Raw genomic sequence first — 27,422 nt, forward strand, 5'->3', positions numbered from 1 at the left:
ATATTGAAGTTCAATTTTGGCTTAAAAAATACATCACTATTAGTTACAAGTGATCTTCAATTTAACTTTCTTTTTTATTACATGTAAATCATGAGTACACAAAAAGAATAATCTACAAAGGTAAAAATAGAATATGTTTTAATATAATGATGATGGTTATTGAGACATCTTTGGTTAGAATCGGAATTCAAGTGTTAAACGACCTATAGTTTATGCATTATACATAATGTCTAAATAACAATATCATAGGAGAATGATAGATATTTATCAGAAATATACGTCTATTTGCCACAATACTTATATCCATAATACACTGCACCTTTGGCAACAACAAGATCTGCATTCTTTGGTATTACAACTGTTCGCAGTTTAAATTTTTCTCGCACCTTTTTTTGCACCAATTTACAATTTGCATATCCACCAATTACGCACACACATTTCATTTCACAGTTTTTGTCCTGTGAAAAATGGTCTTCGATTGTTTTATCTATGTCATCCAACATTTGTTTAAATATTGCTTCCATCGCTTTAACTTTCAAACGAAAGCAACTTTTATCGCCGCTATCTATCCATGAAATCAAATCGGCAGAAATTTTCGTTTTATTGACATTTTTTTCTATTGATGTCTTTACATCGATTTTCTTTTCCCGTATCAAGCTGTGCAAAGCAGTGGGCAAGAGCAATTCTACACCGTCCAAATTACTCGATTTGAATGAGGATTTTTTGGTCTTTAAACTTTCAAAGGAGAAAAATAATTTTTGAAACTCTCCACTGTTGTCCATCTGAAATGTGTTCATCTCATCATCTCCAATTATGATATTAATCATATTGGAAAATGATTGATCGACCCCTTCCCCCCATTTTTTTCGATATGGTTTACCACATACACAGTCTGGCCCTTTTTTACTTGAAACAAGAATTGTCAGTTCACAGGCAGCTGAAAGTACAGTTTATAAATTAATGTGTATTTAAGAAGTATCCAGTTAATTTGTTTATGGCATAGGATATATATATTTTTTTGCGAAACATTATTGTACAGTTGATGCATGGGTTCTTGTGAAAAGAAGTTTGTGTAACACTGTGACCTTGTAAAACAGTTTAGTCGAAGGTTAGATACAGAGAGACGAACGGACTGATAGGGCAAAAGCTATATACCCCAGAAGAATAAATTACAGGGGCTAAAAACGAACAGTTAATAGAAATGAAAGTCCTATAAAGCATACTGCAAAAGTCAAATAGAAAGGTGACAATATCAGATACAAATGGCACCGTGAGCACCAAGCCAATTCAATATTACACACCGCCCCATAGGATTATAATGGCAAGATCCCTATTTGCTCTGGGAGAGCCGAAATAAGTGTCAGTTAAAGAAGTAATACAACACTTGTGTTTTTTGTTCTGATTATTAGGTCATTATTTTTATCTAAGCACGCAATTAAGTACAGGTTTTCCCCATTAATTCCTAATATTGAGAAGGAGCACATGACGGGAGTGGCCTGACTACAGGGGGTACTCATTCCTTCATGGCACCTGATCCCAGTTCTCATTTTTTGGAGGTCCTTGTTTTCCCCGCTCCTATCTGTTGATGTTTAATGGATTTTTGACTTTAAATACTGTTTTTATCACCATATATTTCAGTATTTACATGTAACAAGGATTCTGTAAAAGTCTCATAAAATTTCATATAGTGGTATGATATATATCAATTGCAGATATGAAATTGATACCCAAAATAGTGATAGACGGACGGGCAAACTCACAGATAAAGGTAAGGAGATACCCGCCCACTTTTCAAGCGATGGGTATAATAAAACCATGCAGTATTTTATTGTTCTGGATAAATAATTATGAAAATAAAAATCATCTACTCACTAGAGCCTATATCTAGAATAGCATATTTTGTTCCCTCCTCAAATGATAAATGGTCGACATTAAAGTTCTGACATAAAACATCCGCCTTGACTTCATGTAAGAAAGGAGACACCACCTCAGCTTTGGTCACCAGTTTCCATCGAGCACTCTCTTTATTTATCTATTTGATTTCCAGGCATATAAATGCATTTAATATTGTTAAAAATTATAATTGCAAATAATAAGACATACTGATAGGATATTTGACCTGCACAAGAAATGTTTTTTTAAACATATATGTATGAAACTACAGTAAAAAGTCTTTATAAACAAAAGGTTAAGGGGCCACATCGCTAACCTGAGCAACTGGCTGGGTAAAAGGTTATCTCAGTTCAGTATTCAAGGGAGGGGGTGGGGTATTTGAACAAACTTAAATCTACACTTCCTAAGGATGTTTTTGAATTAATATGACACATAATGGCTTTGTTGTTTTCAGGATGAAAATTTTTATTGATAAAGCCTTTATAATCCTTTTACTCTAATGGCTCCTCTTTTCTCCTAATTCTCACAATATAAACAAGTTTAAATTCACATTACCATTTTGATGCTTTTATTTTGATGATTACACGTAACGTAATCATGGCTTTGTTGTTTTTGTGAAGAATTTTAAGTCTTTTTTCATGTATTCCTACGTAAAATGTTATTCATCCATTGTGGCTCTCCCGGGGGATCATGTTTTGAACAAACTTGGATGATTCCATATAACTACATGTATGACCAATCATGGCTTTGTTGTTTTTGAGAAGAAAGATTTTAAAGATTTTTTTCTATAATTCCAATATGATCACCAATTATGGCCCCAACCGTGCCCTGGGGTGATGATTTGAACAAATTTGAATCCACACTACCAGAGGATACTTCCATGTAACTATGACCAAATAAGGCTTTGCTGTTCCTGAGAATTTTTTTTTCTGTATTAAAGATTTTTCTTATGTATTCCTATGTAAAATTTTGATCCCCCAATGTGTCTCAATTCTACCACCGGGAGTCATGTTTTGAACAAACATAATTTTGCATTTACAGAGGTTGTTTCCATTTAATTATGAGCAATCTTGGGTTTGCTGTTCTTGAGGAAACACCATCAAATTTTCACTATTTCTGAATTATCTCCCCTTGGATGAGGGCATGACCTTTTTTTGAACAAACCTGAATCCCCTTTACCCAAGGATACTGTTTGCCAAGTTTGGTTAAATTGGTCGTCGAGTGGTTCTTGAGAAGAAGATGAAAATAAAAAGTTCAGAATGACGACGACAACAACGACAACAACGACAGACAACGGTCAAATTTTGATCAGAAAACTCATCTGAGCCTCCGGCTCAGCTGCGCTACAAAAGAAGCAATTAAATAAGAAGCAATTATATTTTTTTTTTTACAATTTTAGATACTTTTAAATATTATGGGGAATATAGCGATCGATGGCATTAATATTTTATCATTTTTACATATTCTAGTTTTATTTTTGAAACTTTTGATGTGAAAATGAAATAACCTTTGATTTTTTAACGGAATCTTCAAGTATTCTTCCCAAATCCTCATCTTTCCAATAACTTGGGATAGTAATGATAAATTCAATATCTTTTGGTTTTCGTGCACACTCTTTTGACTCATGATTTGCTTCATCAAAAACTTGATCAGCAATGTAGTTTAGTATTTTTCTATAGATACGTTTAGGACACATTTCACTACCGGTATTTGCCTACAGAAAAGACACAACAATACTAGTAGATTATTTGTATGAAATGTCAGCTGAATCAAGCATCAATATCATTTATCATAGTACTGAAAGTATTAACACAAACCTATAAACGGAAACAAAAAGTTTATTTGCTACAACGCTCACATGAGTCACTTCCTGTTCTGCTGTTTTTCATAAAATTATCCCCTTGTGATATCTTGTTTCCCAGGCCTATTGTTGTTCCAAATAGTCCCTCTGGTCATGATTTACAAATCATATGGTACACTACCTCTAGAATATTTCACATTATTTTCAGGATTTGTGGACCAGTAGTTCTAAGGAAGATTAAAAATAAATTCTACATATATCAATCCACTGTGGCCCAACCCTATCTCCGGGGGTCGTGATTTTAACATTTTAGACTCTTAACAACCTCAAAAAGCCTCCACATCACGTTCAGTTTTTTCTAGTCGCTGGTTTTTACAAATAAAAATTAAAAAGTGTTCCCATATAATTTATTGTGATTTCCTCATCCCTATTACGGCCCAACTTTTCTTAGAAGTAAATGTTTATAATAAAAACTTATAATCTTCCCAATCTCTTAAAGCTCCCACAAAATTGTATGCTATTTTGGCCAGGTGTTTTTTGTGGAAAAGATTTTTTTACTATAAAAATTTATGTACATTTTTATGTACAAATTGTACAGCCCTATTGTAGCCCCATTCTATCAAGGTGGCCATTTAAATTTTTTATATAAATTTTGCTATCTCAGTAAGTTTCCATATCAGTTTTTTGGCCATTGGTTTTTGAGACATTTTTCGATGATTTGTCTTATAAAACAAACGTAAATATTTGATTTCCTTGTGTGCAAACCTGGACTATGAGTGATATGATGTAAACCATTTAAAATCTATGTATGTGAACCACCCCTATTTTTGTCTTTTTGATAATCTCCTTTTGGAAAAGAAGCAGTCTTTTACTTTTATCTACAATTTAAACAATTATCTCATGAATGCATTGTACCAACACTGGTTAAAATTGGCCCAATGGTTCTTGAGAAGATAAAAATATAAGTTTACAGAGTTTACAGAGGATAACAGACGGACAACTAATAATCATAAAAGCTTGCGAGCTTTTAACTCAGTTGAGCTAAGAAGGTATTGGTAAATGGCATTTCATAAATGTTTTAATGTTAATCATAATAGAGAGCTGATAATCTTCTAACAACACGGATCTTGATCCCCATTTCCCTCTCCCTTTCTGAAATGCTTCTTTTACCAGAGCAATTTTTTCCATTTTATGATAAAAAGTACATTCTCTTGTTTTCTTGATATAGGACTGCAGAGCTTCGTAGCCAAACAGTTCTTCGTCTTTCGCAAGAAGAATAGATGTTGGTTGTTTTCTTGTTGGATTATCCTTCCTGCCTTCATCTTTTACATTTATATGTCTCCTATCTTTAAGATCTTGAGTAGCCCAACCAAAGTACGAATTGCTAATTTCTATGGAAACAATATATCTGTCATCGACACCATTCTGTATATCTTGAAAAAGAAAATAAAGAGAAATTACAATAATTAGTACTTTTGCATGAATACAGAATAAAAGCAACAATGGGGTTCTTCATGTTTTGAACATGTATCTGAAATCATGACAGAAATGTTTGAAAAATATAACAAACAGCAATGTCGAATACACATTGAGTGCGTTGACAATTCTCCCATTGGTTGATATTGGTGGTGTAATTTACCAATGGCAAAACCTCGGTACCAATGTTTACTATTGGTAACTTTTATAAGATACCTATTTTGCAGGCCAACCACATAATTATATGGAAGATTGGTAACGAAGATCATTAGGGTCACAACTAAGATGGCTACCTGGACTGTTCCTGTTAGCATGATAACCGTGAAATTTCCTCACTAGTAATAACACTTCAGATGAATTCTACTACAATTCAAGGGAGAATAGTGTTATCTCTACATAGTATTACGAATTTCAAACAAATGATCACTCATTTGACAAAAAAAAAAGAATCACCTGAAGACAAGTTTTCATATAAATCAATTTCCATAAAAATAATTTTATTTTGTTTGAGCAGTGTAACAAACAAGTTTCTTATTAGATTTGCTGTTTCTTGAAAACGGTGAAAAACTCAACATTTGCCGTTGTTAACCACTGCTTTTCACTGGTTACTATAAGTAACGAAGTGATACCACTATTCAGTTGTAATAGTCATTGGCACAGCCTTTGGTTGTTTTGTCATTGGTTTACCAATATGCGATTCACAATTTGAAGGTAACCAATTGCACCATTGTTCTACATTGGTGTCAAAGACAAACCAATGGCAAATCGATATCTGTACCAATGGAAGAATTGTGATCGCACCCATTGGCGAGAATGAAAAAAAAAAAATTGAAAAATCACAAAAAAGTAAAATATGTTATCAAAGATATATAATTATAATAATAGTAATACATGTATTTATGACAAAAAATGATCAGATATAAAAACAGACGTGTTTGTAAAATCTGATGCCCCCTCATGGCATCTAAAATGGGTGTTGAATTTTCTCAAATTCATGTAATACTCCAAAGATCTAGATCAAAAGGCTAACATTTTTTTGTATCCAATGAAATGAAAACTTCAGTTAAATATGAAAGAAATTATAGCCTTACCCAATCAAAATTTATGAGCTAGCTAGGGTTAATGCTACATACGGAATAACTGCCAAATCTTCGATTGCTGGGCATGAGAAGACAAGGCAAATTCATATTTATTTAAATCGTTTATATCAAAAAGATTTCTTATCCCTAATTACAATGTACAATGTAGTTTTTCTTTGTTATCCCCAGGGAACCACCCTTTGAAAGAAAACTTTAAAAGATGTAGGGTTTAGATTTCATTCGACTTTTCAATGATTTTTGATGGAGTTGTAGCATTTTCAATTGATAGTGTGAACCAGATTTTACTGGTCGGTACTCGGTAGAGAACTGGTACTGCTTATGCAATACCTTTAGAATGCTTTTTCATTTTAATTTTGGGCAATACATCGGATATATCAAATATGAACAAAAGATAACCTTTCGTCAATGAAGACTCTGAGGACACAAATTCGGTTTCACAATGCTTTGATTGGGAATCAATCTCTTTACCTGTAAGAAATTCCACGACTTTACATTGCTGAACATTTCAACAGTTATGCAAAAGACAACTTAATGTACATGTAGTACCATTAATTATTCATGAACACGCGTCCATCTTTATGTAAAACAATATTTGCCTGTGAAACACTGATACCCCCATTTGTCAGCCGATGGTGAAAGTTTCTCAAATATGAGTCAAACTTCTATGCCAAGGGGTCATAATATCAAAAGTTTTGGTATCTAAAGGTGTTCCTTTTATCTTTTTACAAACTGTGGAAAATGAAAGCCCTAGTGCTTATTTCATAAAACTTATGTCCAAAGTTAGCTTTTTTTCTGAGCGGGTCAAACCTTAAGGTCAATGTCAAAAGGATAAAAATATCAATTCCAGGACTTGTCACAATAGATATACATGCGTAGTATGAAAGCCCTAACACCAACTGTTCAAAAATTATGACCAAGTTTAAAGTTTGGAATTCATTTTTGGTGTAAAAGTGGGTCAAACTCCAAGCTCAAAGCCAGAGGTCCAATTTGGAGGTAATCAGAAAAAGATCTTGGCACATGAAATGCACCTTTGATAGATGAAATATAAAAGGAATAGCCAGAAGATTTTGAAGATTAAAAGACAAATAGATTGACAGACAAACAAACAGACATACAAGGGTGGTCTAAAAAGTTCGTGGACAATGACGTTTTTATGAAAATAAATGGTTCTATATGAATCTATTGCATATCAAAATATTTCTTATGAAAAAAAAAACAAATCAGAATGATTTAATTTTTATTGATGGAACCTAATATTTCTGTAAAGATCGGGGTATATAAAGGTCGCGGATAGTACGCACGGACCAATTTTTTATATACGACAAGTCAAAAATTAATAAAATTTTTATGAAACACAAATGAAGAGGCTTTAATCATTTTCTGATATCTCTAGTATCACTCACTATATAGACATTAGAAATACAAAACAAAGACCCTGACAAATAGGTGTCAAAACTCGAAAAAAAAAAGCGACGTCGGCCGTTCGCACGGGGCAGCGTACGATCAAAAAATTAGTTTTTATACGGTTGAAACGACGCAAGAGACAAAATATTTGTTAAACCAACTGAACATTATTGAAATCCATTTAGTGTATCAATTTCAGATTGGTATATACGGTTTTCCAACTGTGTGTACAAATTCGAAGACACTACAAGAATTTAAAAACACATGTAATTTACTGAAAATGGAGATTTCTATTCATGATGTTGTTATAAATCTAGCGCAGCGTCGGACTGGGGTGTGCAGTTTGTGTATACAAACTGTTTATATAGATAACATCCGTAATTTTTGTGCATTGTTTTGAATTTTTAAAATGAAATAAATTATAATCTATACTTAACGATTATTGATAGCACTTGGAAGTGCATTGCACCTTAAAAAATTTGAAGTGTGTGTCCATGAACATGTGTTAAATCAAAATCCAAATGTTTAACGTTCTGATGAAATTAGCTTAAAGTCAGACTGATCCGTGCGGACAATCTGCGATCTTTAAAGACCTTGATTTTTACAAAAATATTAAATTTCCTCAATAAAATTCAAACCACTCTGACTTGGTTTTTCATGAGAAATATTTTGATATACAATTGATGCATATAGAACCAATTATTTTGTCAAAAACGTCATTGTCCACGAATTTTTTAGACAACCCTCGTACAGACACTGAAGGCAAACACAATAAATCCCAAATATTCAATATGGAGTTTAAAAAATTTACATGTTTGCCCTTCATTTAGTTCCATGTATTCGTTCTCAGGCTTCCAGTTTACAATGAAACCCTCTTCTTTTCCTTTAAAATAAATAAATAAAATAATATAAAACTCTGGGTGCTTACACTTATTTACATGTACCTGACGCAATTATAAACTTTACCTGTACAGCATTGACAGTGTTTAGCACTTTGATTGTGCTACGAATAACGTATTATCTTTTAAAAAATTAATAAAGATGGGAAATTATGCATGTCAATGCCTATAACTCCAGCTATAACAAATATTTTATTAACTTTGTGAATTTAGTATCAAAACACAGTTCTCATTATTGATATTTATGAAGCTAGTTCATGATATTATAGAAAAAAATCTGATGGAGAGGTTAATCGCGAAAAAAAAATATTATTTAATTATTATTTATTTACAAAATATGGAATTCATGTGTTTCGAATCCTAGCAATAAAAATAATTAGAGACATTCTTACCTCTACTCCTGACATTTCGATAAATGTAAAACCAAATTGCCAGAATAGTAACAATTATGATTGTGGCAATCAAAGCGACTATCTGCCATATCATTTCGTTACAACTAGAAGTGTCTTCGACTTGATTCCTGGAAGGAAGGAAAATCAACCTTAACAAAGAATAGTGGAGAGCAATTCATCAAACAGATCTAATTTCTACCAAACACTTTCCTGACTTTCTAATTTTTTAAAGGATTCTGTATATGAAAGAATGCCACATCCCCCAACCGAAAATTTGAACATTTTGGTTATTACTTAAGGAGTTTTTAAAGTTTTGCGTGAGTTTAGTGTGTGAACTACACAGACTTGACACCTAGGCATATTTCATGAAGCGTGTTAGCGCTTCATGAAAAGTATGTCTTCGAGCAAGTCTGTGTGATTCACACACTATTAATTCACACTAAAATTAAAAACATTCCTTATCTTTACATTTTACATGTTTGGAAGCACCAAAAATATACTCAATATTTGAAGTTCTCTCTGCCTCATATCATTATACTTTCACTAACGTCGCTGTACCCTTATTGTGACGTCACGCAAAAGCCCGTTTCTCCGTGTATATTTCTACGCCTGAGTATACACGAAAATGATATTCAAATCAATTTCCCTGTTGACTCACTAGAAAAACACAGCCAATGTAAATATTTGTTAATGAATAAAATGTCATGAAACTAAATCGATTTGTCTTACAAAGAAAGACATGTTTGAATGCCATTGGACATACATGTATGCATACTTTGTTCAGAACAGTTCATTTTTTGTCATTTTATACATAAAAAAATCAAACTTGATTGATCGTTCAAAGTAATCATTGATGACACAAGTTTGGTTTTCCAGTTCATTCCTTTGGATTCATTTATGTCACAGAATTGGAAGTAAAATTTTCTTTCAACGAATACATGTAACCTGGAAAGCTTTCCATTATGACTGCACTGAATTCTGTGTTTGGGGTCTTTTTGGTCCCTTATGTTGCTTTTAAATCTTTTTCTAATTTTACCTTTATATTTTTTAGCGGTCTGTCAATAAGACACCCAATTTAAATGTTAAAAATTATTTTAGACTGTAATACATTTACAGTGGACCCTCATTTATCCGGACGCTTTGGCTCCCAGTCCATTTGTCCGGATATGTGAAGCATCCGGATATCTGAATCACCAATTAAACAAGACAACACAGCATTTAAAAATTTCGTTCCGATGAAAAATCGTCCGGATACTGAAGCATCCGGATATCTGGCGTCCGGATATCTGAAGGTCCACTGTACTAATTTCATGATTTTTGTCCATGCAGTGTTGCAAATATGGAGAATTTACACTTACCTGCCCTTGATTGAACATTATATATGCATGTGAGGTATAGCTAACACCGTAAGAATTTATCTAAAATAAGACTGGATGGATAATAATGACATGTATATACAAGTATATACTGACAAAACGTCAGAAATACTTAATCTATAGAAAGTCAACTTAGAAGAGTCATTAATATCCTAAAATGGTATAAGATGAGGGACATGGAGTTTAATTAATCTTCTGTTGAACTAGGAAACAAAATTTATAGACATGTATTGAATTTAGAATATTAAATATATTAAATTTATCGTACTACTTTTTAAAAATGTATTTACGTTACTTACTTTCAGGAATATCTACGGAGCAAATTGGCCGTTTCTTAATTTATTAAAACATTATTTTTATGCAGACAATTATTTACCTACTTCAAATTATATACTTTTTTTGCTTAATGACGTTCATCACATTTAATACACCGCAATCTAAATAGATTGTTACAAACCTGTAGCAAAGTTTTTCAAAGTGGAGAGGGGAGGGACTTTAGGTTCCAAAAAATCCACGTGACTACTCGGATTGGATCTAGCTATGCGACATGCTCAAAACAAAAACTGATACAATCTTCCGTACGAATCCAAAGTTTTAAAGGTTCCGTTAACAAAGCAATGAAACTGAAAATTTTGGCCGATTTTTTTAAATAAAAAAAAAACGGATGAGGGAGAATTAATTTATAACATTATGTTTGTCCTATTATATTGCTATCACTCAAAGTACACATCATTTGCAGGCACGCGGAAAGCAATTTCAGTTTTGGGGCACAGCCATACATTTTGTGACCATGCATCACCTTTGAGAATAACCAGTGGACTCGTCCAAGGATACTTTGTCGGCGATTTTAAAAGTTACCTGAGACCTACGCAAGTGAAAGCGCGAAATCTCCGTAAAGAAACTGTTTTGACTGCGGAGCTTCACTCATTCTTCATTCGCCATATAAAAGAATCCACATCTAACAAATAATATCTTTTAATATACAAACATTTTCAAGATAAGCTTCCAATCTGTTTCTAGGAATGCTTTAATCTATAAAAATATTACATTTTCGAGTTTTCAAATTGAGTAAAGCTATGACCTAGCATTAGTTTAGATAACTTAAGCCCCTCTATTTTTTTTTTTTTTTTTGCGGAGGGGGTGGGGGTATTCATGATCATCTTGAGGACAAAACATTTTCAAACATATAATTTCGGAAAGCAAGAAATCTTTCGTAAATGATAAAAACATACCTCTGGATACCTAGCACATCAATGCAATGGGAACAGTTTTCTTTATCTTGAAGTTTTGATATCGCAAAACATGATTGATCTGTAAATGAAAAAAAAATGTAACTAAGTAACCCATATGAAATTTTATATGAAAGGTTTACGCTATAAATCGATATAAACTAATTTTAGATTGTCGTAAAATGATATTTACATTTGTAGACATCCGTAGAATTGTAGCGAAATGGACAACTTTGTGGATATTTACAATTATACATGTTGTATGGACTCTCCTGAATCAAACTTCCTCGCATATTAAACTCCACACAGCTATGTCCTATTTAAAAAGATATCGACGTAAAATACATTTTATACTGACGAAAATGGAAATAATGAATTTAAATTATTTTAATTTTGACCTCATATCTATTTGAGACCGCAGTGGATTAAAAATATAGTATTTTGAAGTCTGCATAGATCCTCCTAGTATTTAAAGTATTTCAGATTTTATATCTTATTTAATTTTACGAGTAACACATCATTTGATTGGCTAAAAGGTTTTTTTTTTCCATTTTGCATAACATAACTTGCCTACGTCACAATGAGTTACGTCGAAAACGTATTACTACGCTTAACGTTACTTTTGAAATTTAATCAATGTGATGCCTTATTCTAAGGGGAAAATTGTCTCGTTGTCTACACTGAATTAAATTATAAGGAATGAAGCTTATTTCAACTTATGCTATACGATATAACATAATATGGGGCAGTTTACGCTTTATTAACCTTTTCAAGCGATTTTACATTCCCGTTTTTGTTATGACTTTGATTATATTATACATCATGATACATGTAGCACCATTTTGCAGAAATTTTGTTTACAATATGACAAAAAGATACACATGTTGCTATCACATACAACTGTGAACACTGAGCTCACTTAATGTTCCCTCAACTCCCATATTATTATAATAGCAAAATCCATGTTTTGCTCTGGGAGACGCGAATAAAGTGTCAGATAAGAAAGTAAAATAGGAGGTGCATAATGGCATTACGTAGTAAATTATTGAAATTATTAAATTGATTGACTGAATTCTCATCTGAGGACAATACTCCCTGAAAAAACAGGGCTACCCCCTTGGATTCACCGTGTTTATCTCTACGTGTGGGTATACACGAAAATGACATTCAAATCAATTTCACAGTTGGCTTAGTAGAAAAATACAGCGAATGTAAATATTGCAAAATGAAGACAACGATAATATTTCGAAATGTCAGTGAAAATACCTTTTCAAAATAATTTTATTGGTCTCGGACACGATACATTAGTTGTCAAACACTCGTTTAAACCACATACATTTGGGATTATGCCTTAAAACACGTCGGAATATTGGTAAAAATAATTAAGATTTCGCCTATGTATAATTCGGTATAATAAATCAGTCACGGAATGGGGACTCGGGAAAAAACAAATTTATGGCTCCCCTCGGCAAAAAACTTTTTTCTCCCTTTGAGAACCATAAATTTGCTATTTCCCGAGTACACATTCCATACAATTCATGCAATTGAATAATATGCAATGCTTTATAAACAACAAGTATGTTAATCACGTTAGCTGTAAAACTTTTTTTTTGTCTTGCACTGTGCAGAACTTAACGTTCAAAATATTGATTTAAAAACACCTACATAATATAATTTATTTTAAAAGGGCATTAAAATGTCTGAACAAAATATAAAAACTTAGATTACCAATGATGGAGACTGACGGAGCACAAACTTCAATGGTTGAATTGGCATAGCTGTTTATGACACAGTGATAAACAAAATCTTTAGCCGATGTACATTTCTGTTTTACAGACGAACAATTCTTCGCCTTTGCTCGTAAATTCCAATCTTCCTCTGTCGTTGGACAGGAGGGTACATACTTAATAGTGTTTGTCGACTCTGGACAAGATTTTGTGTTTTTTGATGAATCAGCTGACTGTAGAAAAACAACACAAATAGATAATTTAAAGTAACATTAATTGTACAAAATAGAGGGTTAAAATTTACTTGATTTTACCAACCAGGAAAAGAAGACAGCAAGCAAAGATCCACCGCATATTTTTGACAGTCGTAAGAAGAATTAGCGATGATTCCAGACAATTGTTCTAAAATGTAAAAAATATGTTATATATATATATTTTTTTTTACAGAAGAACACTATATTTACCTTATTTATGTGAATTAAGGTCAGATAATACAAATATGGATGCCTGGATTGGTATATATTTTTTGACATAACTTCATTGCAAATGGTGCAAATAATAAATTTCTAGAATATAAAGAAATTGTAAAACTTCCGTGACGTTCAAAAGCTACGTAGCTCTTCTGAAACCATCCTTATTATTCTATACAAATACTTTTCAGTTCAAATTCAATTTTTATGTAACTTAGAGCTGTCACGTTATTTAGCAGTCAGTTTCAATTGCGCAATATTTAGCGCATTATATTAAAATAGAGCATATTAACTGTTTTAAGCAATTTTTTTTCACTTGATAAACACAACTAAACAAAATTAAGAAATTGTGGGTTGAAAAAGTTAATAACAAATTTAGATAACTAATTTCTAAAACGATTTTATAACTGATAGGAAGATTGACGTTGTAATCGTGTGTTTTCGACATTAGATAGTTAGGTAATTCAGATATCCGAACTCTTCACATATCCGGACAATGTAACTAGGAACCAAAGTGTCCGGATAAACGAGGCTCCACTGTAATTCATTTGTAATTAATATTTTAGATATCTTTTTATATCTTAAGTCTATGCGTAAAAGCTTGTCAAAATCAATTGATGACACGCCCTTGTTTGCAATATATGATTATCAATTTTTATGCAATCCATGAACCTTCAATACATCTGCAGCAGTATAAATTTTCAAGGGAATATACGAAAGTATTATATAATTTATAGATAAATATTTAATGCAAGTAAATCGTCTGTTTTAGTCTGCAAGTAATACTTAAAATGACTAAAAAATTCACTCTTGTATAACATAAACATGTTACTTGGTCCATCTCTCACATGTCTTTACGAAATGACGTAACGTTGACTAATGAAATGCAATCGGCGAATTATGTTTATCTTGCTATAAGTGATTTCATAAACGAGGAAACCTCACATGATTTGTAAGTGTTAATATAGTCTATATCCAGTAGTTTAAAATAAAGAATAGTTTATTTTGTTGAAATTCGAAAAAGTGATATTATTGTGTGATGCCAAAGTAAGCATTTGCTGTATAAACAGGTCGACACCACGAGATTTTCTGACGTCAGCATAAATTTGCATGTAAATTAGCTATCTGTTAACTTTACCTACTGCTGAATGAGCCGCAAATTGCATTGTGGACTACTACAAGTACCCAGCTGTGTTGAAAACATAGGGCAATTTTAATTGTCCTTTGGAAATTTATTTTTAATTCTTTTTTTTGATATTTGTGAAAGAAATATTTTTAAAAAATGATATATAATCTTTCATTACTATGCTCACATTTACAATTTGCTTTATGAAGACTTATATCAATTTATAATACATCGGCATAAACCATTGTTCAAAGAGATGTAGGTGATTTTGTGTCAATAAAACATTGTTTTTTTCACGTGATATACCTGTACATAGTTTAGGCAGGAAGTATACAGGTCCTTAGTTTTAGACAGCAGGAGAAGGGTGCAATTATTATTTAACCTCTCAATATTATCAGAAAGTGTTTTATGTACATGCAAACATCAAAGCGTTTGTACGCTGTGTATTAATCATCTAAAACAATCTCAATATTAAATATGAGCATGGAGCATTGTCTTCAGAATATATTCTTTCAATTTCGGTCTTATAGAGTGATAAAGAAGCTGTACAGTTTTTTTTCCGGTGACAAGTTAAATAATTGTGCATTAAACCGAAGAAAAACATGTGTCGCCATTGGATCGTAAACACATAGTAGACTGTCATGCTTTGAGACTCAGTCACCTGATTGGAGAATGGGTGTGACGAAGACATCGTCACTTGTTAAAAATTGCCTTCCATATAAGGTAGTCATTTTGTCCTAGTAAATCCTAGTAAATTAAATCCAACTTCCTTTGTTGTCTCAACCGTGCTGCATAATTTTAATTCAGTGTCTTGTCTGAAATAGGGCTGCGATTCGACTTTGTAATTAATATTTTTTCACATGATTAAAATGTAGATCTTAATATCAGATAAGAGTGTTTGTTTATGAAAATTATACCATAACAGGTATACTTTGGCTTCGATTCCATCATGCACTTTGAATATCAACTGAACGTTTTCATTTTCATAAACCGGAACATATGGAGTCTTGTACAGTATTCATATCATTTTAAATATTTAGTATATCATGATTGATAATACATATAAAATCTACTAGAAGCAATTTCAGTGGATCTCGGAAATGTTTTGTTCAGTATATTAAGGCTATTTTAACTTTTTTGACCAACACATTATACATGATAACAGACATTCTTCTTTTTTTTTCAAGTCTTATCACTTCGTGAAAGGGAGGATGGCGTTCTCGGCGCCGCGTCAAACCTAAGACGTAAACATAGGTAGTGACTGTTCCTTCGCCAAGTGCTCGGCACTAAAGGTCTTTCGGATATGACCTTAATGACGTTGGTCCCATGTCACGGTAGGCGTTGGCACGATAAAGATCCCTCACTGCTCAAAGGCCCTAGTGCCGAGTATAGGTCTAAATTTGAAGCCCTTCACCGGCATACAGTGACGTATCCATATGATTGAAAAAATTTTGAGAGGGACGTTAAACAATATTCAGTCAATCAATCAAGTCTTTTTTTTTATAAGTTTCTGTCTACATTGTTAAACATCAATGCCTATGCGTTAAGTGTATTTTTAATACTTGCAAGTAAATGTAGTTTGAATCTTAAGAACAAATTGTCTTACCTATAGCAATGAAAAGGATAAATTTTACCATACGCCATGCCAATATTGCTATCTAATTCATCTCCTGAACAAACACATGTGCACACGAAAAAGATGTATGTATTTTTTCCTGTTATTTCTATTTTTTGTGAATACTCTGGAAAAGATCTCTTGTTCAACTTCCATGTATCATATAGAATAATTTAAAATCACGTTGAATAACTTAATAGTACAGAGTTTCAGTTTTAAGATGCCACATGCATTCTTATTTTATTAAGTATAACATATTCACTTCTCTTGTATACTCAAGAAATGCATTTTTTAAAGAAGAGAACCATGGGCGTTAAGTGGAACGAAATTGTCATTATTTAAATGTCGATTGAGGAAGAAGAAAAAAAACAAGACTAGGAGGAGAGGGTTGTTATATAATACATAAGTTGCTTAGATATTTGTCACTAACGTAAACACTTGAATTGTCTTTAAAAATCAGACCTTCGTTGTGAAAACATGAATAACTAAATTGGTCAAGGTACTGATTCTTAGTATACAACTTTATACAATTAAATAAGCTTTAACAAAATTGCAAAAATAACACTGAATACAAGAATTTAACGATTCGTATTGAACTAATATGGAAGAAAAAAGTTTTTCCAAAAAATAAATGACGTAAGATTGATAGGCATCTTTGATAAAGTGTGCAATTGCTTCATTTAAATACTGTATAAGCCTACGTGAAAGTCTGTTTGATTAACATAAAATTAATTTACACTAAAATTAAAACCCTTCCGTAGATTAAAATGTTATGTGTTTCAAAAGCACAAAAAGGAAAACTCAATATTTCGAATAATTCGCTGCCTTGTATCATCACATTAATATCCCTTTAACGAGCGCTTCCCTTTGCATATATATCTGCGCCTGAGTGTCCAAACTAATGCCAGTTTGATTCATAGAAAATTATTTTTTTTCCTTAAATCTTGATTTTCCCCAATAATATATAAAAAAGAAAAAGACTTAGCATGAATTAAATGGATACCAGTTTCGAACAGTAAGCAAGCTCAAATGTCCTTTAGGAAAACACACATATCAGAAGTAACGAAAACAAGGGCCTCTTTAAACATCATTGGTGGAATCAGCTGCCATGGATGACAAAGCATCCTCTGTCAACCCGTTTAATTTCCAGTTATGTTTAAAGCCAAAAGTATGTTTACCGACTAATTAAATTGTGATCTGTGGTTTTGGTGCTAAATACCTTGTAGGATAAATCAGGATCTATTTTGGAAATGACTTTGTGGTGAATATATAGCAAGATGTCTAACATTAAGTTCTGTGAAAAGTGTGTCGGTTTAAAATACGAATTCTTGCTGACAAAGCAGGATCTAAAGGCAGGAAATAGATATTTAGATACTATTTATACTATAAAAAAAGGCCGAAAGGTAAGGTGTCACAAGACGGTAATGTGAATTTTTTACTCAAAAAGAAAAAAAAATTGAAACACCTAGTTGGATTACTGTAGAAGTACTTTTTTCCGTGTGGTATTAATTAACGCTATATACGCGGTTACATTTTTTTTTTACAAATTTGTACAAGCGTAATTAATATAAATGTAAGGCATATAGTGACATTCTAGAAAATCCGCGCAATTTTCTACCAGCGGATTAAACAGAAATTAAGATTCTGTAGAATTATGACCCCATTGAAAAAAGGACGTCTACAGTAGTCACATTATCATGCATGTACTGTCATCCTTCGATTGAATAATTGTTTGATTTACGCCCCGTTCGAGAATTACTTATGCTTAATTCTAGAAACATGATTATTTAAATCAATACTTCACCAATAAGCATCAGGAAATTGTGTCAATTCTAAAATTTTATAGGGGATTCTTTAACCTCCAAAAGTACATGTACCTGATTCCCTTTTGAATTCTATCCCCTTAACCTGTGCAAAGTCATGTTCACAAAGTATTGATTGTAGATTTTTAAGATCGTTTACTGATTGTTAGCTTTAACTTTTATGCTTTAAAAAAAAATTGATGAAAACCTCAATTCTAATATCAAAAAGTTTCAATTATCAAGAAAGATTTTGTGGATTTTTTTTATGATATGATATTTTATACATGTAATTAATAGAGACCCTTCAATTCTTCCAGGTAAGACGGTAAAGGCGAAGAAACATTTTTAATTAGGATAGACACAAAATAAAATTTCAAACAACGTAAGGCTACACTGAATTTGATTACTGGGTTTAGTCTCACAATGATTTTTTTTTTTGGAAATAGGTCTTGTTTTCTCTTAAACCCAATCAATAAACAAAGGTGCACAGGTTTTGTTTTCGACATAAAAAAATACACGTCCTTAAAGGGACCGACTATAGTTTTATTGTGTGAAAACTACAATAGCGAAACTCTTCATTTTTATACCATTTATAACTTGCATTAACTTCAGTGTACATGCAAAGTTTGGGGGAAATCTACCGTCCAGGTATTTTTGAGGGACCGTCTCAAAATACAGGTACATTTACTATAGGATTATATAGGAAAATGCCAATTTTTAGCACATTAAAGAAAATTATACAGATACTACGAGAGATATTTTGTTCAAATATAATATTTGATGAGTAATGCTATATTATACAATATTTGTAAGAAACACAAAATTCTACCGTCTTGTTACCAGAGGGGGCATGTCAAAATGTAAAAAAAAATTAGCAAAAAAAAAAAATGTAGTATGACATGTAGGTGTGCTGCACAGGCTTGTCATTTGGCTTTTGGATGCATCAGTTCCAATGGTAATTTTCACATGTTAAAATTATATCTCTGGCCATTGCAATTTTTCTATAAAAGGATTTGATTTTTATATCTCAAACATTTGCGCAATGAGTCTTCTTTTCATGTGTATTATTTCACTTTTCAGAGCTGTCTACAGATGCTTTGAGTGAAGAAAATGTCGTTTCCTCTATATCAGTTGATACAACTAATGAACAAGGTAATATTCATAATACATAGAAAATTATTAATAATATTTTGATCTAAAAGTTTTTGAGCTATGTATGTAAGCTAACCCTTCTTTCAAATTGTTTACACCTTCACTTGATTCTTAAGAACATGATTCTTAAGAACATGTATTGTCCTGATAACTATTAATTATCAATACTTGAGATATGTAAGAAAATGAACTTTTTAATTTAGGCAATTGAATACAATGACATTTTTTTGCTTATCTTTCTTGCATTCATGTATATATTTGTATACAATTTCCGAACGAATAAACCTATGTTTGATTTTTTCACTTCTTGAAATAGATTAGCATACTTTGAGTTAGCTGCAGATCTGTAGCTCTCCGAAAAAATATATTGATAGACCGGAGAGCTACAGTGCCACCCATTGAAAAAACTGTATATTTATTGCGCACAAAAAAGTGCACTCGGTTCTTAAATAATTCGTCAAAATTCTAACCTCAATCGCTAAACTGGAATATTTTTAAAAAAGTTCCTTTCTCCTCTATCAAGTACTCGCGTAGTTAACATCTGAACGAAGCATATTGGATCGAATTATCTTGAAAACCAAACTGGCAGTATAAATAAGCGAAATTTCCGATTATTACAACATCAGGGTCAGGAGGACTATTAACAACAATTATGAGGAATGTTTGGTCGTGGAAACAGTGATAGGAACATACGGTTAGTAATATTTTGAGATTACATATTTAAAAACATGGAGAAATAAATCGAGAACCGAGCGCACCTTTTTTTGCGCAATAAATATACAGTTTTTTCAATGGGTGGCACTGTCGCTCTCCGGTCTATCAATATATTTTTTCGGAGAGTTACAGATCTGTGGCTAACTTTGAGTGCGATAAAATTATGAGCATTTTTGCAGAACCTAGTTGCACAAAGTTATAATTTCAGAAAATATAAGAAAACCAGTGATACCAAAAGAAGGATCATCATCAACACTCCATCTTTTGGTCACAGACAACATTATATCAAATGTCACAAAAGCAGATAGCGCGATTGGCTTTTTCTCTACTATAGCCCTCCAGAAAATACATTTGACCGACAATTTCTCTCATGAAAAGAAACCGTATGATGCCTTCAAGTTTGCAATAGATATTGGTGTGGCATCGCTACTACTTTTATTCTTCCTTGTGGTGTGCGCGTACTTTATGAGAAAGGTAGTAAAATGCTTGAGATCTAAGAAGAACCAATCATCTCAACCAAGAAAGCCAATTAGGGAATCCGGTCATTATCAGAGTTTAGAGTCTGTTCCGCTCATTAATGCTAATGATGTTCTGTTTGAGGGTCTAGCTGAAGTAAAAATTCAGTTCAATCACGAGAGGAAAAACTATACTGTCGAATTTGAAACAAAAAGTGAAGTTAAAGAAGGAAGACCCGAAGAAGGAAGCAAGGAATGTTGCTCACATACAGGGAATTTAACTAGTATGGTGAAGGATTGCAGAAATCATGTGACCGTTGAAAATAAAAAGGCTATAATGCTGGTTCAAGGAAATATTGAAAAACAATCGCCTCTCATTGCTAAAACCGATTATATTGAAATGAAATCAAATAATCGAGAAGGCGACAATGGTGACCCGTATCTGAGTGTTGTTCAAAATGATAAATAGAATCGGTGCTGTATTTGTTCGCATTTTTGTTGTAGAGTCTTTAATGTTTTTTTTTTAATTCCATTGTCAATTGCTCTTGTCAGCAAGTCTAATCCAGTTGTAAAGATGTACATGTGCGATATATTATATGTTCTACAATTTGGAAAAATGTGTGTAGATTTTTAAATACCATTGTAACCATATTCATGTTCCTCAATCACTATCGACTTTTTTGGTGATATCCTGCCATTATCATTTCTTGAACTTTGCGGACATTGACAATATTTCACAATTTTGGTGAATTGATGATTTTATTTACGTTCTTAAACCAGAAGCTTGAATGCTATATTTAGGATGTCTTTTACTCGGAAAAATGTTTGGAACAATGTTTAGTTATCCTCTTAAGAAATGTTTAATGCAACCATCAATAACCAGAACACTTTTCCGATTACCCTTCATAGAAAAGTTAAAGGAGAAAAGTTAATAGTACATATTCATACAGTACATCATTACAAAATGAATATTCTTTTTATTACTACATGTATATATAACTGTAAATATTAATTCGTTTGTATCTTTTTCAAAATATGTAAATAAAATTATTTATCATGAAAAAAATGTTTTTATATAATTTACTGTCCGAGAAAGCCAAAACCTACGTGGCAGTATTGTGACTTTGTATTGAATAAGATAAACATGTAATGTTTAACCTATTCCTATTTAATGGAATACAGATGTACTCCTACAAGAAAAAATGTATTGAGTGAAATCGTCCAATCACTATTCAAAGATTCAAAAGTGTTTTAAATGTCTGCAAATGCCTGTCGATTTAATCCTGACAATCCATGAAACATTCCTACGTAAAAAGTATTTTTCAGGGACTTTTCAGTAACTATCTTTTTAAAATAAATAAATGTCCAAAATAACTCTGATAATTGACATACGTAATAACCTTTTGCACATTCAACTATTGTTTAAGACTATGAGATAAATTATCTATACATTGTTAGATACAGAAAACTCTTTCAAAATATGAATAAAAACGTTGCTAAAATCATGTCTATGAAGTGTAAATTAATGTTCGTCTAGACACTGCAACTGAGGTGAGGGTTTATATGAACAAGGGGTTTGAAATCTGACTCGTGATTATAAAGGAAATCTCAAGTACTTTCAAAAAATATGAGTGTCACAAGTTGATATCCTTAAACACAAGGAAATACATGTAAAGTACTTATTATGAATTAATGCATCTGACATGTAATACTGAGTTATGAAGTACACATCGAAATGTTCAGTATACCAGAGTCGTAATTCTAGATGCCCTTTATCATAATAAATATAGAAGACCTTAATTTTATTTTTCACACTAGAAACTTTTTATTTAAGAAGTCATCATCACCGAAAACTACAAAAATGTTCCTTATCTCTATATGCTTCATCTGTCTTTCTTACGACATTATCTTTTGTAGTAAGTATGGTCACGTCAATAATCTAGAAATGCCAATGCTGTAAGTGAATTAATGCCTGAAAATCAAACTTATTTACACTTATACTCGTAGACGTTGATGAAACGATTATTATTTCATAGTTACAAAGTTGATTACGTTTCGTGTCGAATGGGAGCATTATTACTTTACATATGCCAACAAGAAGACACACCTCGAATGTTTTAAGAGTCCATGAACATTTTTGTAATAATTAAAAAAAATGTATCTAAACAGCAAAAAAAGAGGTACACTGTTTCTAGTCAAAATGTGGATAATGAGAGGAAGCTGTGGGACATTTTTAGAGAGAAATAAAGCCCTAAGCATGTCTTTTCTATGGGTATTTCTTCCTACCTGAGAGGTCATGTACCTAAAACTAAAGTAACGGAGAGGACAATCAACACTAGAATACTTCTTATAATTTAACATAGGAAAGAAAAAGCAGGTTTTCTCAATACAAATTGAAATTCAAAGACCTGCTCCCAGAATAATGAAGCATACATAAAAAATTACATTATACCAGGGTCAAACAAAACATTTCAGTATTTGCTATATATGTATTCTTTCCCCCTTTCAAAATTAGTGAGAAAGAAGATATTTATTATATAGTTTTAAATTGTTTAGAAAATAATACCAAAGCTCTAGAGAATTTTGTTTTCAATCATGACGTTCTATTGAACGCTGAGATTGTATTGCGTATACGAGTAAGCCCGAAACATTCAGGATACGAGCGTTCAATATCGAACGCCCCGTTGTAAACAAAAAAAATCGTCTGGTCAAATTCTCAGAGCTTAGGTAAAGAAAGGATGAGGCATCTAGGTAAGAAGTGTTTTTTTTTCTACATAAAAATGAAATTATTTTTTTTTGATTTAGTATGTACTATACCCACTAAAACTTAAATAAGCAAATCATAACGCTCGGTAGGGTAATCGGAATTGTGTTAAATTTAATACTTACAGGAAAGGACTTTATTTGAAAACCGATATCAAAAAAATCATTAATTTCAGATTTTTAGTTGGAAAGATTATTTTAAATTATGAGGAAATGTACAAGCCATATAATAATATAGAGCAGACCCTGTTACAATTGACCATTTTTGATGATAAATGTAGAAATCATTTACTCAATAATATTTATATATGCTTTAAAATATTAAGTTAAGGACAAGACTGTCATTTACACATATTTTCTGCATGGAGTCATGTATTTCAAACAATGAAAAGGCTGTAACAATATTATATTTTTTTGAAAGGCTCATTTATTTTTCGATTTTAAATATTTTAAACATTTAAATATTCCATCAATCAAACTTGATTTACGCGTACTTTTGCAACTTTTATAAACAACATCTAATAGTTTGGTTTACTTAGAAACTCGTATTTGAGCAACGGGGGGGGGGGGCAGGTGGGGGGGGCTCTTTTTTTACTCTTTACTAAGATATGGAAGATAAAATCAGGAGTACTGTATAACAATATATTCTCTAAGTAGTTTTATTAAAACGCTTGTACCAAAAAACCAAAACAACGTAAAAAAAGTGAAATCGAACTCCAATCGACGGAAGTGAATTGTTTATGAAATTGTACCACTTTTCAACAGTTTGAATATAAGTCATAGCCTATTGATTTCATCGTCAGCTGCTTCCTATGTTTAAATAAATTCTTTATTTGCTATGTTTGCCATTGGTCATTTGTAAAACTACTTTTTATTTATTATAACAATGTTCCGGTTCTGCACTTAACATCGAAGTTTATATTTAAAAGATAATTTAGTTGATTTTTTTTACAATGGTATTTCTCGGAAATCAAATCAACCAGAAATATTTTGGTATTCCCAAGGGTGCTAATTGTATTTAGTGTTTTAGAGGCATTTCTTTATATCCATTGGAAGCAGAGGTCATAAACATTAAAATAACCTCGTTAGCAAATACATATCTATCGTCTAGACAAAATCTATGTTGTTTAAATCGACTAAATTCCTGTTAATCCCTTTTTTATCGTTATTTTCATACATGATAGTAATATTGGCATTATCAAATTATAGCTCCTTCCTTTGTCGGGGCCCATTCTTTTCGGCACATTTACACTTGAATATGCACTTTGTCATTAGCTATCACATATATTTTTAGTTTTCTTAAGGGAAGAAGGCAATTTTAATGAACTTGCCTTACGAAGTAATGCTTTGGATCCTCCTTAAAAAATAGATTTTTTAACACCACTATAATTTTTGCCAGGTTTGGTAAAATTAGATTGTAGTATCGTATACATAATTTACACTACAGTACTACTCATCATACAACTTGGTAAAACGTATATAGAACAATTTGAAAAACTTGCTTCAAAATGCAATAAAGGGACTTTCCTATACAGAGACAGTCACTTAAAATAGAAAATAACAGTATAAACTGAACAATTAAAGAAAGAGCGAAGAAATCGAAAAAATCCCACTTATATATGCGTTTGTCTTGAGAACAAATGAGTTAAATGTCTTATAACACAGTGTAACATGCATTGCAGTTTGAAAAATTAAGCAAGCAAAAACTTACGATTAACTTGTGTCTTTTTAAATACGTTTTTCTTCATAAGTGAAATACGATGTTACACTGTATATCCATTTGTACCAAGCGCCGCTTTTTTGATCACCATCATTAAAAAGGCAAACTAAAAGACTTCCGTTTTCTAAGCATCAAAAAGTTTTAATTGATTGCTTTTTCTGTTAACGGAAAGGAAACATAGTATTAAGATATTTATTTGGTTTATATTGCAGATGGATGTTTGTTGAGTTTGCACTCTTTGATAATTATGTGCTAATGTATGTTACAAAAGTCATACAAAAATATAGGCAATGTTCCTCATCGTAATATTATTATTACGAGATAATAGACACATTTTAGTAAACAATATTTACGAGGGCTGTTCAATAAATAATGTGCTCAGAAAGAAGCAAACGACGCTTTTCAATGATTTAGTCTTCATGATTTTACTTATTTATCTCTTTTAATTCAAACAAATGTCCGTAACATTTTCTGTCCAATTTCTGATTGTTTTTAGAACTCATTTTTGGGTACGACCCTTAGTATACTTGAAAAGGGCAGATCCAATCATTTTCTGGATTTGTTTTTCCTTCTAAAAGGTGTTTTTTTTTCAAGTTAGAATTTAGAAAGAAGTCAAAAGGTCAAAGATCTGGCAAAAATTGTTAAAGTGAAAAAACATTAACTTTCTGTTTATCCCGAAAACCCTTTTACTCTTCAGGGCATGCGGGTTTGAAGCTGTCATGAAGAAATTCAATGTGGTGGATTCCTGATTCTGCGTCCTCCTCATATTAACCTTTCGATTTTTTTGCAAAATATTTGCTTTCTAGACTTCTCCAGATATTAAACTGTCTCCCCGAATACGAATTTGAAAAACTATACCACTAATGTTAAAGAAAATTACATATAAATCTGTCTTTGATCTCTTGCATACCTTTGCTCTTGTCAGACCTTCGCGCCGTTTTTATCAAGTAAATTTTATGGTAAATTTTTTTTGATGGTTTTAAGCAATAGATTCATGTTCCAATATCTGTTAGAATATAAAACAAACGTGGATAACTACAATTACTGATATTTTACAATAGTTGTTAAGACTTTCGTACACACTGTCGTTTTCACTTATTTTTCAAAATAAAGGGTGACCTTTGAGTACCAAGCTTTTTTACTGTCCAACGTTTCTTTAAAACAGTGTAAACTACTCCCGATATGATGTCTATCAAATTTGCTAAGTGTCTTAAAGTCAATTATACATAATCGAATATTATTTGTTGAAATTTTGCAAACAGAACATAATTTGTTATAATTTTTGTTGGCAAGTAGGGTACCTATTTTTTATGCCCATTATTTATTTTTTTATAATTGAAATCCACCTGCTCATTTGTCTGTAAAACAGGTATCGGTTGGTGTAAATGTCACATATTTCAGTGAATATTTCTATGGGAGTTTTAACAAGTTTTACAGCAGCATTAATGTAGCTTTTATTTTCACTCTAGTTTACTGATTCTTTACCATTCATTTATAATGCAGTGTCTCTAATAGCCCTTGTTTCCCAGCTTCTCACGATGAAACTATGTGATGAAAAGTGGTCATATAAACTGGTATAAATTCATCAAAGATTAAATAATGAGAGAAAGTCAATTTTAACGTCACATGATATCTGTATTGTATGTCATGCAGTCCAGGATATTCTTTATTGAACAGCCCTCGTATTTTGTCGGCGTATGAAGTTTCGTTCCATTTGATTAAATAGAACTCATGTTAGCAAAATTTTAACATGTTTTGTTATCACGGAGCACGTTTTACCTTCATTGTAATGACAAAAACAACATTGAGAAAGTTTTTATCAAAATTACTCGGCTTTTTAATTTCATTCACGGTTTGTAGAGCCTTCTCCATTTATATAAAAAAAACATCTCCACAACACTTAACACCTAGTTTGCTAACAATTGTGCAAATGCTTGAATTAGTTTGTCAGTGTTTTCAAATTTTAATATTTTTAATATTTATTTCGAACAATGAAGCGCACTTCACGATAAATGATGCTCCCGACTCTATTGAAAAGAATTTTAACTATAATCTGTTTCTTTGCAGACAATCCATCGTACGATTCAAACTCGCTTCCACTCGAAAATTGTATTTTCCGTTTTATACAAAAACAAGGCTTATATTTCATACAGATCCTGGTTTGACCACATTTTTAAAAAAGTTTTTAAAGTTTTTTTTTAAAGTTTGTAAAAAAAAGTTTCCCGAATGTAAGGCACAATATTATTGCTATTCGCTGCTCCGTCACGACCTCCAATGTCATGTTTTTTTGCCTTTTTAAATCAAATCC

General features: G+C 31.9%; 2 protein-coding genes across 7 annotated transcripts; one reads left to right on the forward strand and one right to left on the reverse strand.

Annotated features, from left to right (window-relative positions):
* Positions 1 to 25,196, reverse strand: LOC134262406 (heat shock 70 kDa protein 12A-like). Of its 6 annotated transcripts, none has more exons than XM_062744791.1 (12): positions 25,106 to 25,196; positions 13,616 to 13,699; positions 13,299 to 13,530; positions 11,764 to 11,886; positions 11,574 to 11,652; positions 8,966 to 9,093; positions 8,486 to 8,557; positions 6,667 to 6,738; positions 4,865 to 5,127; positions 3,401 to 3,607; positions 1,873 to 2,032; positions 65 to 937 (listed from the first exon to the last, which is right to left on the reverse strand). In XM_062744791.1, exons 2-12 carry the CDS (start codon positions 13,649 to 13,651, stop codon positions 282 to 284), a joined length of 2,028 nt encoding a protein of 675 aa, XP_062600775.1. In that variant the 5' UTR covers positions 13,652 to 13,699; positions 25,106 to 25,196; the 3' UTR covers positions 65 to 281. The 6 variants fall into 6 exon arrangements, with proteins under 6 accessions (XP_062600777.1, XP_062600775.1, XP_062600773.1 ...); XM_062744789.1 differs by lacking the exon at positions 25,106 to 25,196 and adding an exon at positions 20,409 to 20,541; XM_062744790.1 differs by lacking the exon at positions 25,106 to 25,196 and adding an exon at positions 16,500 to 16,753.
* On the forward strand, positions 19,202 to 21,108 carry LOC134262407 (uncharacterized). Its single transcript, XM_062744795.1, has 3 exons — positions 19,202 to 19,265; positions 19,391 to 19,462; positions 20,385 to 21,108. The coding sequence occupies exons 1-3, from the start codon at positions 19,205 to 19,207 to the stop codon at positions 21,098 to 21,100; spliced, it is 849 nt and encodes a 282-aa protein (XP_062600779.1). The 5' UTR covers positions 19,202 to 19,204; the 3' UTR covers positions 21,101 to 21,108.
* Positions 25,197 to 27,422: the final 2,226 nt, after the last annotated feature.

Source organism: Saccostrea cucullata, unplaced genomic scaffold (assembly GCF_032062105.1).
Source record: "Saccostrea cucullata isolate Sc308-1 unplaced genomic scaffold, CSIRO_AGI_Scuc_v1 ctg995, whole genome shotgun sequence".
Classification (NCBI taxonomy): domain Eukaryota; kingdom Metazoa; phylum Mollusca; class Bivalvia; order Ostreida; family Ostreidae; genus Saccostrea; species Saccostrea cuccullata.

Coding starts and splice junctions, on each gene's coding strand:
- LOC134262407 (XM_062744795.1), top strand. CDS start 19,205: ATGACATGTAGGTGTGCTGCACAGGCTTGTCATTTGGCTTTTGGATGC. Junction 19,266..19,390: donor TGGATGCATCAGTTCCAATG/GTAATTTTCACA, acceptor TTCACTTTTCAG/AGCTGTCTACAGATGCTTTG. Junction 19,463..20,384: donor TGATACAACTAATGAACAAG/GTAATATTCATA, acceptor TTATAATTTCAG/AAAATATAAGAAAACCAGTG.
- LOC134262406 (XM_062744789.1), bottom strand. Junction 11,887..13,298: donor TCCGTCAGTCTCCATCATTG/GTAATCTAAGTT, acceptor CTTTTTAAATAG/GACATAGCTGTGTGGAGTTT. Junction 11,653..11,763: donor TTCTACGGATGTCTACAAAT/GTAAATATCATT, acceptor TTTCATTTACAG/ATCAATCATGTTTTGCGATA.